The sequence below is a fragment of the Ipomoea nil genome, unplaced genomic scaffold (genome assembly GCF_001879475.1).
Source record: "Ipomoea nil cultivar Tokyo-kokei standard unplaced genomic scaffold, Asagao_1.1 scaffold0755, whole genome shotgun sequence".
In the NCBI taxonomy this organism is placed as follows: Eukaryota; Viridiplantae; Streptophyta; class Magnoliopsida; order Solanales; family Convolvulaceae; genus Ipomoea; species Ipomoea nil.
In genome coordinates this window covers 1,592,789-1,609,260 of record NW_017617183.1, presented here as the reverse complement: position 1 = coordinate 1,609,260, position 16,472 = coordinate 1,592,789, and the positions used below count along the sequence as shown (strand labels likewise).

The window sequence follows — 16,472 nt, the reverse complement described above, 5'->3', positions numbered from 1 at the left end:
CAAGAATATATGCACAGCCACCATTATTATTACACTACATCATTTCAAATCATATTTTGAAGCTTGCTTTTCAGTTATGCGTTGTTAAAGATTGCGTATGTAGAAAAAATAGTCAACTTTGATTCTTTACAAATTGTTTAAATACATCTTTAACAATATAAGTGCATCTAAAATTAGGAAATCAACCGAAAGACAGATAAAATTATTACAGGGCCGGTAAGAATACAGTCTTAGTGAAGGTCTTACTACATATGTATAGTTGTATACACACATGTATTAAATAGTTTGACGGTATGCTTTTCATATGAAACTAAAATTTCTAGAGCAGCAGAATACTACGAGGTAGTAAAAAAAAACAATTTTGGGTGAAAATTTGTAGAAAATTATATGTATTCAAGTAGAAATCAAAAATATAAATAAAAAATCTGCTATATAATTTAAGCATGCATGCTAAAATCTTACACTAAATTGAACACACTGAAATAAAATCTTAAAATTAGTAGAAGATTTTTTTTAAAGACCTGGATTTTGAGGTGTAAATCGGTTACCAATGGTCGGACACTTAACTGCGTTTGGTGGTCTGACGGGAGACTCAACCGGATTTGGTAATCTGATGGAGAGCTCTTCCCAGTAACTGCGTTTGGTTGTCTGACGGAGAGTCCGCCGGATTTCGTAATCTGATGGAGAGCTCTTCCCAGTACATTAGCCGGCAACATCTGCGTTTGCAAGATCACAGTTAGAAAAAAAAAATAGTAACAGACTAACCTAAGAAACACAGATCTAGCTAAGATGATGTGACGAAACTCAGAGGAGGAAAAGAGAGTAGAAACTGATTAGGAAAAAAAGAGAATTTCTGTTATGTTCAAGAAGAATACAAGAGGTTTGCTTTTATACAAGAGAGGAAAAGGGAAAGAAGCTTAACAAAAAACTTTAACTAATCTAACTAATCTAATAGAAGAGATACAATGAGATGGTGCCAAGTGGCATTGACTGGTGGCTTGACTATTTAACCTCTCTAATCTCCTGATATCCCCCCGCAAGCTAGAGTGTACAAATTGAACAGTCCAAGCTTGGAGATATAACTGTGGAAGGAGCTGGGGCAATGTGTCTTGGTGAAGGTGTCAGCAAGTTGCTATTCAGATCCAACATGGAACAATTTGATTACACCTTTATTGAGCTTCTCCCTTATCAAATGGCAATCGAGCTCGATGTGTTTAGTTCGCTCATGGAACACTGGATTTTCTGCAATCGCAATAGCTGATTTGCTGTCACAATAAATAGCAGTAGGACCATTATGATCAATCCCCAACTCAGTTAGTAAATAGGATAGCCACTGGACTTCACATGTTGTAGCTACCAGTGCTCTATACTCAGCTTCTGATGAGGACTTGGAGACAGTCACCTGCTTTTTTGATTTCCATGATACTAAGGCATTTCCTATGAAAACACATAAACCAATTATAGACCTTCTTGTATCAACACAAGCTCCCCAATCTGAGTCAGAAAAAGCTTTCATCTTTAAATCAGATACAGCTGGAAAGAGCAATCCTTGGCCAGGAGCACCCTTGATGTATCTGAGTACCCTGTGAGCAGCTTGCATATGGAGATCAGTGGGGCAATCAAGGAATTGAGAAAGTTGTTGTGTTGCAAAACAAATATCAGGTCTAGTGATAGTCAAGTATAGAAGCTTCCCAACTATTTTTCTATACTGAGTGTTGTCTTCAATAGGTTTACCACCAAGTTTGTTGAGCTTGTGTGATGGTACTATAGGGCTATGTACAGGTTTGCAATCTGTGAAACCTGTATCCTTAAGCAATTCAAGGGCATATTTCCTTTGACAAATAGCCATCCCTTTATTCTGCCTGGCAACTTCCAGGCCTAGAAAATACTTCAAGGGACCTAAGTCCTTTATTTTGAAACTAGAATTGAGCTGGTTCTTGATGTCTTGTATTATCCCCAAATCTGTACTAGCAACAAGTATATCATCCACATATACTAGTAAAGCCACAAATGAATCCCCTTCACCTTTGGTGAACTAAGAGTTGTCAGGAATAGATTGTCTAAATCCCATGCTTTGTAATGCAAGGTTTAGCTTAGTGTTCCACTGCCTACTAGATTGTTTCAAGCCATATAGAGATTTTTTTAGTTTGCATACCTCACCATTCCTTTTTCCTGAAAGGCCAGGAGGTAGTTGCATATAAACTTCCTCATCCAAATCACCATGGAGGAATGCATTACTGACATCCATTTGATGCAAGTGCCAACCTTTTGCTGCTGCAACTGCTAGAAGTGTTCTTATGGTGGTCACTTTGGCCACTGGGCTGAAAGTGTCAAGATAATCAATTCCAAGAACTTGATTGTATCCCTTTGCCACAAGCCTTGCCTTGTATCTTTCAATGGTGCCATCAGCTTTGTGTTTAATCTTGTATACCCACCTACATCCAATGGGTTTCTTGGAAGGAGGAAGGTCTACTAGCTCCCAGGTGCCATTCTGCTCTAAGGCTCTAATCTCCTCCTCCATAGCTTTCTTCCAACATTCATGCTGAGCTGCTTCCTGTTAAGATTTAGGTTCAGAATGGTGAGTAATATTCATGACAAAGGTTTGAAAATCTGTCTCCAATTTAATGTAATCCAGGACTTTATTCAAGGAGTGAGGACTGGTTTTCTCAGTTGAGCTTTGGCAGACATAGTTTTGTAAGTAGGATGGAGTGTGTTTCTGCCTTATGGACCTTCTGGTGGCCTATTGGGGATGATCCTTTGGCATAGCAGGTGGCTGCTCAAGGCTTTCATATGGTAAACTGGAGTTAGCTTGGTCAGAATGACCACTAATCTGATTCTGAACATCTGTTTCATCAGGTAGCTGATCAAGAACCTGATGTGGGGAATGATCACAAGCCTGCTCATTGATACTAGTGTCTTGGTGTTGGGAAGTTTCAGAATCCTCATCAGAAATACTAGTCATTGTGGGGGGAATCATTTGATGAGATCTCCTTTCTTGATTATTGTCCTGTTGGAAAGGAAAGACCTGTTCATACATAACAACATCTCTGGACATGAACAACTCCTTTGATGAGATATCATACATTTTATACCCCTTTGTGTTGTTGCCATACCCAAGGAAGATGCATTTCCTGGCTCTGGCATCTAACTTGGATTTGGGGCCTACTGTGGTGGCAAAAGCTAGGCATCCAAATACTTTCAAATGATGATACTGAGGGATCCTTTTAGTCAGCACTTGGTATGGAATTTGATTATTAATAGCAGCAGAGGGAAGCCTATTAATCAAGTAAGCTGCATGTAAAACACACTCACCCCAAAATAATTCTGGAAGATTGGCTTGAAATCTGAGGGATCTGGCAACTGATAACAAGTGGCCATGCTTTCTCTCAACCCTGTTGTTCTGCTGAGGTGTATGGAAACAAGAAGTCTGATGTACAATGCCCTTCTGAATGTAAAAGTCAATCATATTAAACTCAAGCCCATTGTCTGACCTTATGCACTTTATAGTTGTTCCAAACTGATTTTCAACTAGAGTGCAAAATCCTCTAACCAAGCTTCTGACCTCAGACTTTACTTTCATCAGATATATCTAGACTGCTCTGCTGTGATCATCCAATATGGTAAGGAAATAGTGATGACCATGTATTGTGGCTGTTTTATAGGGTCCCCATATATCCATATGTAATAAATCAAAGCAATTAGCTGCAATATAGGAACTAGATTGAAAAGGAACTCTTTTTTGTTTAGCAAAATGACAAGAATCACAAAACAACTCTTTATTGACTTGAATAGTGGGTTCCAACTCTTTCAAGAACTGTATTTTTGAATATGAGGCATGCCCTAGCCTAGCATGCCACAAATTACACTTATTATTAACAGAAACTGAATTGCATATAGTAGCTACATCAGGAAATACTAGGTGATATAGTCCATTGTGCAGCTCAGTTTTTCCAATCACCTTGCCATGAGTAGCAGCCTGTATAACACACTGATTAGAATAGACTTTCATAGCATAGCTGGAATTCTTGATGAAGGCTCCTACTGAGATCAGATTGTAGTGAAAACCAGGCACATATAGGACATTATTCAAGATAAAATCATCAGACAAATATACTGAGCCAGTGTAGGTGATGGCTGCCTGCTGGCCATTTGGCAACTTTACATGAAGATTGTGAACCCTTTCTTGAGTGCTCAACAACTTCAAGTCACAGACAATGTGATGGGTAGCACCACTGTCCACAATCCAACCAAATTTATCACAACTAACAGAGTTGATAGAGGGGATGATACCTTCACTTATAAAATCTGTTGACACTGTGTTAGCTAGGGCTTGTGAGGGCTGCTCAATGGGTGAACTCATCAAGCAGTCTTTTCCTGAGGCAGTACTAGCTGACTTCTTCATCTGTATAAATTCCATAAAATTTCTGAAGTCATCCTGTGTGAAAGTACCACCAGTGTTGGACTGTTGGACTGCTGGTGGACCTTGAGTCTGATTTATTGCACCTTGACTTCTTGATTTTGGTTTCCAACCAGGAGGGTAGCCGTGTTTTTTGTAACACTTGTCTTGAGTGTGACCTGTGTATCCACAATATGTACATATAGGTCTCTTGCCATTTGCAGAAGACTTCTTGTATCCTTGTTGAAAACCACCATCTGTTCTGGCCATAAACACATTTCTTGCAGTGTTGTTTTCTCCTGTCTGATGTAACTGACTTTCAAAGCCAACAGCCATCTCAAATTGCCTTTCCTGTTGTGCAATCATGGAGTATGCCTCATTCACATCTGGTAAAGGCCTCATGAGCATTATTTGATTTCTTGCTCCTGTGTATCTTTCATGTAGCCCTATCAAGAAGATGGACAACTTGTCTTTCTCAAACTGCTCATTCATCTCATCAATCTTCTTGCCACACTGACATCTAATACTACAAACACAGTTCATCTGAGGTCTGAGAATGCTCAATTCATCCCATAAGAATTTCTGCCTAGTGAAGTATTCATTTAGGGAATTGTCTTCTTGTTTAGTTCTATAGATTTGACACTTGATTTCTGCTATCCTGAATAAATCTTGCTTACTGAATATCCTCTTTAGGTCATCCCAAATCCCAGAGGCAGTGTCAATCCAAAGGACACTTCGTCCAATAGTAGGGGACAATGTGCACTAACCAGGAAACTACCATGTTATTACACCTCTCCCAAGCCAGATATTTCTCTACATCATCTGTGGAAGGCTTCATGATAGCTCCATTGATGAAGGCTATCTTGTTCTTGCAAGATAATGCCATGGTCATGGCTCTAGCCCATGGATGGTGGTTTGAACCATCCATGGGGAATGAGACAAGTTCAAGGGCAGGGTTTTCATTTATGTGCAAAAAATAGGGATTTGAGTGGGATTGGGGATCGAAAGTTACCCCTGTGGTGGCCGAACTCGTCGCCGGAGTGGAGGAAGTACCTACCGGAGCTGTTGCATTCCCAATTGTCTGAGTATTTGCTAGATTCCCTGATACACCGTTAGTCGAAATTGGACGGTTGCCGATTGGTGGCCAAGCATCCATGGCCGTCTCTTCAAATTGAATGTGAGTAATCGAAGCTCCTCTGCGTGTAGCTCTGATACCATGTGACGAAACTCAGAGGAGGAAAAGAGAGTAGAAACTGATTAGGGAAAAAAGAGAATTTCTGTTATGTTCAAGAAGAATACGAGATGTTTGATTTTATACAAGAGAGGAAAAGGGAAAGAAGCTTAACAAAAAACTTTAACTAATCTAACAGAAGAGATACAATGAGATGGTGCCAAATGGCATTGACTGGTGGCTTGACTATTTAACCTCTCTAATCTCCTGATAGACGAACACGATGGTGCTTTGAAACCTTCGAATCATTAAAAAAGACTCAAAAGTCTTTGCAATTTAATTTCTAGATTTAGAGTTAGAGAGATGTCGGAAAACAAAAACGACAGTAAAGTTCTAGAGACGGAGCACCACTGTGGTCTTCATCTAATCCTTGGCCTTTTTTAATAATAATGTAATAATTATTATTATTATTATCAGAATTCAAAATGATAGTAATAGTAAAAAAAAAAAAACAACAATAATGATACTATACATTCCGGATAATAATAATAATAATAATAATAATAATAATAATAATAATAATAATAATAATAATAATAATAATAATAATAATAATAATAATAATAATAACAATAATAATAATTATTATAATTATAATAATAATTATAATAATTATTATAATAATAATTATTATAATTATAATTATAATTATAATAATTATAATAATAATAATAATAATAATAATAATAATAATAATAATAATAATAATAATAATAATAATAACAATAATAATAATTATTATAATTATAATAATAATAATAATTATTATAATAATAATAATAATAATAATAATAATAATAATAATAATAATAATAATAATAATAATAATAATAATAATAAATTAACAACAATGCTTATTATTATTATTATTAGTAGTAGTTATTATTAGGGCTAACAAAAATAATAGTAGACAAAATTATATTTGTATTAATATTATTAATTGTGTTTTCAAAAATAAATTAAAAATTATTTTCATTAAAAATAAATAAATACAAAATAATAATAGTGGAACTAAAATTAAACTTAAAAGTACTTATAATATGTAATTTACCATGAAAGTCTTTTTAATACTGTGTAATATTCTATTTTTTTACATAATATTGAATACAAAGTTTTGTTTTTTAAATGTATTTGTAATTCATGTATATATTTAGTGTACTTCAAATTCCTTTATTTTAATCAATTGGAAATAATTTTTATAATTATTTATAATATTTAGCCGTGTATTGCACGGGACTATACTAGTATGTATATGTATGTGTATATATATATACATACATATATATATATATATATATATATATATATATATATATATATATATATGTATGTGTGTGTGTGTGTGTGTGTGTGTGTGTGTATATATATATATATATATATATATATATATATATATATATATATATACCTCTATTTGTGGTTACAAACCATTTGATTAATATTTATGCATTATTTAATGTTTAACCTCTGATGTTTTCCTGTGTACATGTTATGGGATTATCTTCTCAGAAAATGAAAACAATCAAACAACATCAACTCACCACAACGAAACTAGCATCAATACTGAAATTGATAAATCTACAAGACTAATAAAAAGATAGAAAACTACGGTTCATTTACATTTTTGGTTCTTCCCCGAAATCCCAAATACATAGAAGCTACAATGAGAATAGAGATCGCCGCAACATACATAGATCTGAAAACCACGATGACATGTAACATAGTAAAACGTTTTAAGTTTCCAAATATTTAAGCATTATTATAAACAGAACAGTCTAAATTTGTAACAGATTTAAAGAGTTATATTATCTATCTCATGCATTTCACTTTCTAAATTCGACATAAAATCAGTTGCGAGAATTTGGAATTTTCCTTGCTAAGAGTATACCAGTATAAAGCTCATGAGGAAGAAATATTTTAAGGTAGCCACAGTGACGATATACCTTAGAATGCATCAGAGGAAGCATAGATCGAGTGAACAAAATCTCGATCAATTTCTATACGAATATCGAGTCAGCAAGGAATGTATTGAAGTGGAACAAAAACACACTGAATTCTGGCGTTTGAAGGCGTAGAGAGATGAAGAAAGAAATGGCTTCATCTCACCGGCAATTAACACGTATATGTTTTTTTTGGTAAGGAGGAAGGGTACAGCGTACACCCAAAGGTTGTTATGCGACCCTCAGAGTAAAGGTAGTATATGTTAAAGCATGAGTAGTGTTCTCTTCCAATTTAGAAATAATATTTCACAGGAAATGATTCACGGAAATAAACACTTCCCTTTTGTATATTTTCTTTTCATTTTTCTTTTTTAGAATGGTATATAAATAAGTGAAATATATGTTGTAATTGTTGTTCTGTGTGATTGAAACAATTTTTTTTATTATTATTGACCATACTTATTTATACTGGCACTTAATTATTTGTTTGTTTTTTTTAATAGAAAATTAGATACTACAACCTTTATTGTGTACCTATTGGTCATATAAATGTTATGTGCCTTATGGTCATTGAATTAATGAAATTATTAAATGTTATGATTGAGGATTCCATGATTCATAAAAAAAAAATTAAGAAAGGATGCCAGTTTGTATTATTTGATATATCGTCTTTTTCTATTAAAGTCAATACCCGACGTTATCTTATATTGGGTTGCTATTGAAGAAATCAGTCTCTGTACATGACAATTGTATGTGGTTGCGTCTAGATTTAACTATTCTAAAAGTCTAAAAATTCTAATTTGTAATGATCTTAATAAGAGATGTAATTCAACTACTAATGTTGTTTATTAGGAAGTTTTTAATAATTTGTAAATAAAATGCTAATTTTCAAAGGCAATAATTTTTTTGTTGGTGTTGCAGATTACAATGTTATATATATAGTTTATTATTATATATATTCAATCTCTTTCTTTATTACAATAATATTTTAAATTAAAATATAATTTGTAGACCGTGCAGCGCACGAGTACAATGCTAGTTTTTAATATATTATAAAAAATTCATTCCGTGCATTGCACGGGCGAAAATACTAATTATCTATAAAAGAATTTGAAATTTTATAACTTTTAATAAATTCCATTTTATATATAAATATATACCAAATTTATTCTCCTCGTCGTGTATAAATAAAATACTAAATTCTACAACATAATAAATATTCTCAATAAAAAAAATGGTAGCCTCGAATAGGAGTTCTAGTGGGAATGTCAAGAAATCTTCAGACCGACACAAAAAGGTGTTTGGTAGGGACCGGAGAATTAGGCTTTCACTTACATGCGCCAACCAGCTTTTTTACCTCATGAAGATGCTTGGCCACCGCACAACCGGTCAGACCATAGAGTGGCTCTTATCTCAAGTTATGCCGCCCTGCCACTGTAATTAGTGGGAATGCAGTGCAGCCCTTGCCGGTTCGGGCCATCACACCTAAGGAGAAGCCTACCATGAACCCGGTTCAAGATCTTGTGATGTTGGAATCGGATTTTTTGTGTGGCGTTGAACTGGAGTATAGTCCAATTGAGATGGCTTGGATTATGTTCCAATCTCCTGTGGCCAATCAACTTGTTTGATCAATTGATGAGAAGTCTATAGGCGTTGGACAATTGCATTTTATTAAAATTTTTTGTTATGTTTGGAATGTCCTTTCAAAAAACTGTTATGTTGGAATATTGGTTTTAAATAAAAATTGCATTTTAAGATAACATGATTCAGAACTTAAATATATTGTTTTTGTTTATGCTATTTAACATCGGAAATAATTTACAAGTATGTATGCATCTTTTTATTGCATTCTTGATTTACAGGAAAGTCCATATATACCCGCTTTGTGACCTTAATCGGTAAATAATCAAAGTCCATCTATTATAAGCCAACTGCATGCTTGCCCATCAACGTGGGCAGGCAAACTTATGGAGCCTTCAAGGCTCCTTTTAGAGAAAGTCTCAAGGCTCCATTCCCACTTTTTCCACCAATGTGGTGTGCAGCTCCCGTGCGACTTTCATTACTATTATTATTGTTATTATTATTAGTAGTACTACTACTATTATTATTATAAGTTATTTTACATATTAACCGCTAACCAAATAGTTAATTTCACCAGACATATTTTTTTTACAAACTGCTAATACAATTCACTTGTCAAGCCTGCTAACAATATATGCTATTTGATAATCTTTAACACAATCCGTTAATCGCTAAACGGTGATTGCTAAACAAGGCATTTATGTCTAGTACTAGTGAGTATCTAGTTAATATAAAATTCATACACTTTCGAATCATTTGATTTATATTCCAACTCATATATTGATTTATAAATATTTAAAATTAATTATTTTTATCATCAATATATTACATTAATATGTCTAAAATAAATAATTACAACCATGCTGCCGAGATTTGAAGACTTATGTCATCATGCTGCCAATAAATTATTTATTTTTGACATATTAATATAATATATTGGTGGTCAAAATATTTAATTGTAAGTATTTATAAAATAATATATGAGTTGGAATATATATATATATATATATATATGTATATATCATGATGTTGTAGTATGATCTCAGCAACACATAAGTTAATAGTTAACGGTAATATTAACACCGTTAACTATTGTTCTTAATTGCACCATTTTTTAAAGTACAAGAACTAAATTGAACAAAATATAGGCACAAGAACTAAATTAAATGAAACACTATAGTACAAGGAATTTATAGGTACTTTGACCTTACAATTGTTATTTATGAAAAATGTTTATTTTATTATTAAATGTGCATGAACTATATGATAAATTAAATTTAAAATTATAAATTTGTAATAATTTCTATCTTTCAAGTCAAAGCAAATACATCGACAATTGTCACCGTTTTTTTATTTTATTTTATAACCCTTGTCATTTCTCATTTTCAAATGGAAAATCTCATATATTTTGGAAATCTAAATAATTATCTATAAAAGAATTTGAAATTTTATAACTTTTAATAAATTTCCTTTTATATATAAATACAATACCAAATTTATTCTCCTTGTCGTGTATAAATAAAATACTAAATTCTACAACATAATAAATATTCTCAATAAAAAAAAATGGTAGCCTCGAATAGGAGTTCCAGTGGGAATGTCAAGAAATTTTCGGACTGACACAAAAAGGTGTTCGGTCGGGACCGGAGAATTAGGCTTTCACTTACATGCGCCAACCAGTTTTTTTACCTCATGAAGATGCTTGGCCACCGCACAGCCGGTCACACCATAGAGTGGCTCATATCTCAAGCTATGCCGCCCTGCCACTGTAATTAGTGGGAATGTAGTGCAGCCCTTGCCGGTTCGAGCCATCATACCTCAGGAGAAGCCTACCATGAACCCGGTTCAAGATCTTGTGATGTTGGAGTCGGATTTTTTGTGTGGCGTTGAACTGGAGTATAGTCCAATTGAGAAGGCTTGGATTATGTTCCAATCTCCTATGACCAATCGACTTGTTTGATCAATTGATGAGAAGTCTATAAGCGTTGGACAATTGCATTTTATTAAATTTTTAATTTTGTTATGTTTGGAATGTCCTTTCAAAAAATTGTTATGTTGGAATATTGGTTTTCAAAAAAAAATTGCATTTTAAAATAACATGAGTCAGGACTTAAATATATTATTATTGTTTATGCTAGTTAACATTGAAAATAATTTACAAGTATGTATGCATCTTTTCATTGCATTCTTGATTTACAGGAAAGTCCATATATACCCGCTTTGTGACCTTAATCGGTAAATAATCAAAGTCCATATATTATAAGCCAACTGCATGCTTGCCCATCAACGTAGGCAGGGAAACTTATGGAGCCTTCGAGGCTCCTTTTATAGAAGTCTCAAGGCTCTTTTCCCACTTTTTCCACCAATGTGGTGTGCGGCTCCCGTGCGACTTTCATTATTATTATTATTGTTATTGTTATTATTATTATTACTACTACTACTACTATTATTATTATAGGTTGTTTTACATATTAACCGTTAACCTAACAGTTAATTTCACCAGACATTTTTTTTTACAAACTGCTAATACAATTCACTTGTCAAGCCTGCTAACACAATATGTTATTTGATAATCGTTAACACAATCCGTTAATCGCTAACCGGTGATTGCTAAACAAGGCATTTGTGTCTAGTACTAGTGAGTATCTAGTTAATATAAAATTCATACCCTTTCAAATCATTTGATTTATATTCCAACTCATATATTGATTTATAAATATTTAAAATTAATTATTTTTACCATCAATATATTACATTACTATGTCTAAAATAAATAATAACAACCATGCTGTCGAGATTTGAAGACTTGATGTCATCATGCTGCCAATAAATTATTTATTTTTGACATATTAATATAATATATTGGTGGTCAAAATATTTAATTGTAAGTATTTATAAAATAATATATGAGTTGGAATATATATATATATATATATATATATATATATATATATATATATAATGATGTTGTAGTATAGTCTCAACGACATATAAGCTAATAGTTAACGGTAATATTAACACCGTTAACTATTGTTCTTAATTGGATCATTTTTTAAAGTACAAGAACTAAATTGAACAAAATAAAGGCACAAGAACTAAATTAAACGAAACACTATAGTACAAGGACTTTATAGGTACTTTGACCTTACAATTGTTATTTATGAAAAATGTTTATTTTATTATTAAATGTGCACGAACTATATGATAAATTAAATTTACAATTGTAAATATGTAATAATTCCTATAGTTCGAGTCAAAGCAAATACATCGACAATTGTCACCTTTTTTTTTTATTTTATTTTATAACACTTGTCATTTCTCGTTTTAAAATGGAAAATCTCATATATTTTGGAAATCTAAATAATTATCTATAAAAGAATTTGAAATTTTATAACTTTTAGTAAATTTCCTTTTATATATTCTCCTCGTCGTGTATAAATAAAATACTAAATTTTACAACATAATAAATATTCTCAATAAAAAAAATGGTGGCCTCGAATAAGAGTTCTAGTAGGAATGTCAAGAAATCTTCGGACCGACACAAAAAGGTATTCGGCGGGGACCGGAGAAGTAGGCTCTCACTTACATGCGCCAACCAGCTTTTTAACCTCATGAAGATGCTTGGCCACCGCACAGCCGGTCAGACCGTAAAGTGGCTCTTATCTCAAGCTATACCGGCCATCACCACTGTAATTAGTGGGAATGCAGTGCAGCCCTTGCCGGTTCGTGCCATCACACCTAAGAAGAAGCCTACCATAAACCTGGTTCAAGATCTTGTGATGTTGGAGTCGGATTTTTTGTGTGGCATTGACTGGTGTTTAGTTCAATTGAGATGGCTTGGATTATGTTCCAATCTCCTGTGGCCAATCAACTTGTTTGATCAATTGATGAGAAGTCTATAAGTGTTGGAGAATTGCACCTTATTAAATTTTTTTGTTATTGTTGGAATGTCCTTTCAAAAAAATGTTATGTTGGAATATTGGTTTGCAGTAAAAATTACATTTTAAGATAATGTGAGTCAAAACTTAAATATATTGTTTTTGTTTAGGCTAGTTAACATTGGAAATAATTTAAAAGTATGTATGCATCTTTTCATTGCATTCTTGATTTACAGGAAAGTCCACATCTGCCCGCTTTGTGACCTTAATCGGTAAATAATCAAAGTCCACCTATTATAAGCCAACCGCATAATTGCCCATCAACGTGGGTAGGCAAACTTATGGAGTCTTGAGGCTCCTTTTATAGAAGTCTCAAGACTCCATTCTCACTTTTTCCACCAATGTGGTGTGCGGTTCCTGTGCGACTTCCATCATCATTATTATTATTATTATTATTATTATTATTATTATTATTATTATTATTATTAACTGCTAACCTAACAGTTAATTTCACCAAACATTTTTTTTTACAAACCGCTAATACAATTCACTTGTCAAGCCTGCTAACACAATATGCTATTTGATAATCATAAACACAATCTGTTAATCGCTAACTAGTGATTGCCAAACAAGGCCATTGTGACTAGTATTAGTGACTATCTAGTCTAGTTAATATAAAATTCATACATTCTCCAAAAAAAAAAAAAAAAGAGTAAATAAAACGTTAAATATATGATCATTTACAAATCTAAAATTCTAGAGTTTACGTTATTAGATTGCAAAATTGTCTGAATGATATGAATGCATAGTAGTATTGGTGTGCATGTCCAATGAATTTGTCTATGTTATCCTAACTACATTAATGTTTTGGCTATAAATACAAATTTTCATATCATAATATATAAATTTATCGTTACTCTAGTACTCCATATAATAAAAAAAAAATCTTATATTTCTAGAATTATTCTTTCATTTTGGACTTATAGTACAAACCAAACCTACTATATAAAAAGAAAAATTGGGTTGACCATTAGTTTGTGTAGTACATATCCATTAATCTTAATAGACTTTCTATGGTCTTTAATAATTCTCCTAATAAAGCCAGGAAAGTGAAAAAAGAAAGAAACAAAAAAGTGCATGGTTTTACAGCCTACAAAAGCCCAAAAGCAAAAGATAGGGCCCACTAAGCAGCCCTATAGGTCATAACAAAACAAACCCACAAAGATCCGAACCCGAAATTTCCTGGCACCTACGCCTCACCAGTCACCCCGCCCTAACCCCGAATTCCCGCTTCGAAATAGCAACCACGATTGGACGTGCGGGTACGCCAAATTCACAAATTTGTCTGGTTAGATTGAGTTTGGTTCCCACATAAGAATTAGATCTGAAATGAGTTATGAGAATCAAATACTTAATAATGGTATAAATTTTGGTAAAAGTATTTTACATGTTTAGTAGTATGGTAGAATTAAAATAATTATCAATATTGATATTTGGTTATATATGATCTATAATGAAAATAAAGGTTTAAAAATACAAAAATAAACAATCAAGATAATTGATTATAATATAATGACATCCAAAACATCAATATGAGAAGAAAAAAAAAAAATCAGAACACAAATCTAAAAGTACTCATCCAAACTTAAAAATTATATTACCAATAAGATGGAATGATACCTTTTTAATTAGAGAATGAGATTTTTAATTGAAGGGGCAATCAAATCTCATAGTTATTTTTTAAAAAGTTGTCAACCAAACACTAATTATGATTTTGATCCACATTCCAAGCGGGTAAACTCATGAACTAAACACACCCTTTAGTTTTATTTGTTTACATTTTTAATAGTGTTTATAATTTTATTTTTGCTATTCTAAAATTTTTAACTGAATTAATTTTATTTTGCGAAATATAAATATCAGTATAATATTTAGATATGTTTACTTAATAATATTTATTAATTGATATTCTGTATTTGAGGCGTTTAATGATTAAGTGATTATTGTGGTTAGTTAAACTCTTTGTTCGTCAAATGATCATTTTGTTACATGTACTTGGATTGAACTATCCCTCTTAGCCCTCCTTCCCTGATGTGTTTCGTTTGGTTGCTTTTTGAGCCCATTCAAATTCTTTGTATGATTTGACATTTTTAAAAATTAAATTATATATATATATATTCTCTCCATAATATTTTATATGTCAAATTCAGTTAACGAGGTTTAAGTAAAGTTATTTATAATTTAATTTTATCTAATATTAAGTTTAGAATTATTCTGTGAAATTTATATATTTAGAAACTATATTAAAAGTATTATTAAATATTAAAAATTAATTTTAAAATTTATCAATAAATACTAATGAAAAGAAGAAAAAAATAGAGTTAGTTTGACCAACGAATAGTAAGTATGACAAATAAAATGAGATAGATGAAAAATTATTTTAATTATAGCGTTAAAACTTTCTGAATATAACCGAAATACTATCAATCTCTTCTCTAAAAAATTATGAAGTGTTCAATTCTTTATTTATCTGAAGAAAAACAAGAACGAAGATTACATTTATTTTCACATTCTCTAATTTGAAACTAGAAATTAAAAAATTTTATTAAAAAATATAGAAATGACAACTAGATAAACGAAACTTTGAGTACTACTGACTGTGTTATAATGTAGTATTTATTTATAACTATTTAGAGAAATAGACTTAAATTTGCAAGATTGTAATAATTAATTATAAAAAATTTTTGTAACATTATACAAACACAAATTGTATAAGTAATTTCGTGTATTGAAGTGATCTTAATGGATTAATTTTAAGTAAAATTTACCCTAAAAATTAAAGAATATTGAAAGGATTAAAATTACATTAATTTTATATCTTTTTGGATAATGAGAGAAATTTGATATGTAACAAATAAATCTCGTTTTCTGTATAATTACAAAAAAATCTCCATCCACTCCGCTACTTCATCGGAACACAAATAAGTGAATAACATCTTGTTGAACCTATACTCCAATCTGGTTAAAGTACCTACAAGGTCTCTGTACTATAGCATTTTGTTCAATTTAGTCTCTGTGCTTTCAAAAGTAGTGCAATTAAGGACAATAGTTAACGATGTTAATATTATCGTTAACTTAGGTTACGTGGCACTGATGATATTTATATTCCTACTCATATATTACTTTATAAATATTTAAAATATATCATTCTTATCACCAATATATTAAATTAGTATGTCCAAAATAAATAATTACGACCATATTCGTAATGAGATTTAGACAATTGTCCTTAATTTTACCACTTTTTAAAGTAGAGGGATTAAATTGAACAAAATAAAGGTACAAGGACTAAATTGAACAAAACACTATAGTACAGGGACTTCATAGGTACTTTGACCTTCCAATGTGGCATAATAATAAAAATTAAAATTAATTCGTATATTTTT

The 16,472-nt window shown here is 31.8% G+C and overlaps 2 protein-coding genes across 2 annotated transcripts; both read right to left on the bottom strand.

Moving 5' to 3' along the window:
- Positions 1-1,132: 1,132 nt before the first annotated feature.
- On the bottom strand, positions 1,133-2,521 carry LOC109176759 (uncharacterized mitochondrial protein AtMg00810-like). The gene is made up of 2 exons (XM_019326149.1): positions 2,156-2,521; positions 1,133-2,035 (listed from the first exon to the last, which is right to left on the bottom strand). The coding sequence occupies exons 1-2, from the start codon at positions 2,519-2,521 to the stop codon at positions 1,133-1,135; spliced, it is 1,269 nt and encodes a 422-aa protein (XP_019181694.1).
- Positions 2,522-2,740: 219 nt separating this feature from the next.
- LOC109176758 lies at positions 2,741-5,552 on the bottom strand. The gene is made up of 3 exons (XM_019326147.1): positions 5,164-5,552; positions 3,878-5,054; positions 2,741-3,445 (listed from the first exon to the last, which is right to left on the bottom strand). Exons 1-3 carry the CDS (start codon positions 5,550-5,552, stop codon positions 2,741-2,743), a joined length of 2,271 nt encoding a protein of 756 aa, XP_019181692.1.
- Between the last annotated feature and the right edge of the window lie 10,920 nt (positions 5,553-16,472).